Genomic DNA, 2,932 nt, shown 5'->3' with positions numbered 1-2,932 from the left:
GGGGGGGGGTAGGAGAGGAGATGACGCCTATGTGACGGAGTCTGATTATAACCTAGACTAACTAGAGGGAATTGCGCATTGAAATCGGAGTGAGACTCTAATAGTTTCTTATTATCTCATCATGAGCAGTTTTTCCGATACCGGAGCCAGAGCATCGCAAAACCTTCACCAGCGTCTAAATGATGCTAAACCATTATGTCATTTAATGGGCAAAAGCTAAAGGAGAATTTCAAAAACTTTTTCTCTGTCTGTCTGTCTGTCTGTCTGTCTGTCTGTCTGTCTGTCTGTCTGTCTGTCTCTCTCTCTCTCTCTCTCTCTCTCTCTCTCTCTGACTGTGTGTGCACGCGCTATCAGTCTCCCATGGCATGGACCTCAACTTTTACCAAGCAAACCACAACAAAAATACACCAAAAGCATAGTGCATTGCCTCTTTAGCCTCTGAATCACACACGGAAGTCCTTTTCAACTTTCTGTGACTACTGACATGTTAGGGGTTTGGGGAACTCGAAGGGTGCGCCCGGGTAAATTCACTTTCAAACCAAATACAATACCACATTTAGAACAGAAGGAAGAAGTAACTAACCTGAAATTCTTTGAAATAAAAAAATCTATACATGGGTGCACTCCAGTTTATTTTTTATTTGATACCAGAAAAAGTGTTGCTAATTAGCGATTGAAACAAACTGGTCGTAACTTTCGAAATTTGCAAAAGTCTATATCCACTTTTTTAGCAGGTTGTCCTTGGTTCCTGTAACAATTGATTACCTTCTGTGAAGCTATTAACCTAACAATTTTCGAAGAAATCGAAATATTACCACTGTCACCCCAGTGCTTCAGACACAGAGAATGAACAGCCTATTATTTGATAAGACATTTCCGTTCTGTGAAAATTACATTGCTTTTTATTATCTTGCTCGTTCTTCTTCGTCCCCAGCCAAGAATTCCGCGACAGGCCTACCAACTGTACGATGCCACGATGATTTATGGCCGCACTGTCATGAAGCTTATGGAGACCAGGGGAGATCCTAAAAATGCCTCTCAAATAATCACCCACATACGCTGTGCAGAGCACGAAAGTGAGTAACATGATCTGTTTTGAATTATGTTTTGTAACCAATATGCAGTCTTTTTAAATTGTTTAAATATATTTTTATAAGAGCAGTATTACAGTAGAAACAAAATAATATTTTTGCTCCTATGCTATATCCCATCTCCTAGCCCCATTTCTGTCTCTCTACATTTCGTCCCATCTTTTTATCAATTGTTACTCTCTCGTGCCATCCATATATCCACACATCTACCTATATAGGTATACACTCTACCTCAATCTCTTTCTCCACCTTCCTGCATCATTTTTAAACATATTGTTCCCGCTATTATCTCTCTTCCCCACTCTCTCTCTTGTTCTCCTTTCCCTGCCTACCATACTCCTCTCTTTATCTCTCTCTCTCTCTCTCTCTCTCTCTCTCTCTCTCTCTCTCTGTGTCTGTCTCTCTCTTCCTCCCTCTCTCTGGCTTTGTTTCTGTGTGTGTATTATGTATTAATGACTCTGTCCACCCTACTTTACCTCCACTTTTTAGGCTCTGAATTATTGTGTTCCGTCCTATTAGAACTGCTGTCATTATTTTTTTTGAAGGTTGACCTATGAAACAAGATGTTTATCTGTATGTTTGTTATCTATAAATTATTACTCTGTCCACTCTACTTCACCTCCGGCTTTTAGTTTCCTGAATTATAATGTTCTTCCTATTACCATTATTATTTTGTTTTTGAAGGTTGACTTACAAAACAAGATGTCCCCCGGTCACCTCTTGCGTTTCCACCTTCCAAACATTACACGCCCCTGTACCCTGTTCTAGACAAAGACAAAGGGTACAGTTTGGTATCGCATTCTTGTACGTCAATAACAAACCCAGAAATGATCAAAAATCACACGACCCGGGGCAAGCTTAGCTTCGTGGGGCTGTGCTGAGAAAATTGCGCAATTTTCCTGGCGTCACCCGGAAGTAGGCGCTTACCGGGCCGCGGGTCAGAAAAGGAAAAAAACACCATTCGGTCTAACGAGAACTGGATTTTGTCAGCGCTTGTTTCGGTGGGGGTAATCAAGTCTTTTGGTTTGCGATATATCTATCTAAGAACTGCTGTATATAAACTATTCCGTTTACCCAACTTTCTGGCGGCTACAATCTTTTTGGCAGGATACTCAGTGCGAATAGTACCTGTTATTATATTGTTGATATTTGAAAATAAAATCACTTGCAAGCCATTTCAGAGTTCTGCTTTCGCTCAGCGGAATCTTGTTACATAACAAAGATTACGACTTAGACTTATATAGTCGAACCTGCTCTAACGGTCACCTGTATAATACAATCACCTGTGCAAACAGCCACTTCCCATTTCCTCAATTTTTGTGATTTTGCATTAATTGTAATGACACTTTGCAAGACGACCACATGTCTAAGACGAACGGTCTCATTCTCGACAATGGGTAGCCGTCTTAGACAGTTTCGACTGTACAAGTACTTTCAATACGTCATGAGCACCAACACAGAGATGTAATATCTTGAAACGGAAGATACCCGTCAATGTGCTCATATGTCTTAAATCAAAGTCAAATCTCCCCAGACCAAGTAATTTAGACTTGCAGGAAAGCAATTAAAAATTATATTTGAGAGTGGTCTTAAACTTGATTTCAAATAATTTTGCTAACTGTTTACATCCAGGCGAAAGTTGAAAAGCTGACGGTTGTAAATGCCGCTGCTGTTGTTGTTGCTGTTATTTGCTGTTGTTTTTGTTGCTGTAGAATGTGGTGTCAGTGGTGTTGGTGGTGGTTGTGATGGTGATGTGTGTGTATTTGTGTTCATGCGTGTGTGTATGTGTGTGTGTATGTGTGTGTGTGTGTGTGTGTGTGTGTGTGTGAGAGTGTGTGTGT

At 40.5% G+C, this 2,932-nt stretch overlaps 1 protein-coding gene across 1 annotated transcript in view; it reads left to right on the top strand.

Moving 5' to 3' along the window:
- Nucleotides 1-2,932, top strand: part of LOC101857781 (guanylate cyclase 32E) — a gene marked incomplete in the record, with an annotated part of 173,169 nt that overhangs the window by 132,148 nt on the left and 38,089 nt on the right. Inside the window, 1 exon segment of the mRNA XM_035969023.1 lies at nucleotides 935-1,076. Coding sequence (XP_035824916.1) covers nucleotides 935-1,076 — 142 coding nt within the window.

The sequence above is a fragment of the Aplysia californica genome, unplaced genomic scaffold (genome assembly GCF_000002075.1).
Source record: "Aplysia californica isolate F4 #8 unplaced genomic scaffold, AplCal3.0 scaffold00106, whole genome shotgun sequence".
In the NCBI taxonomy this organism is placed as follows: domain Eukaryota; kingdom Metazoa; phylum Mollusca; class Gastropoda; order Aplysiida; family Aplysiidae; genus Aplysia; species Aplysia californica.
This window is presented reverse-complemented; position numbering and strand designations above follow the sequence as displayed.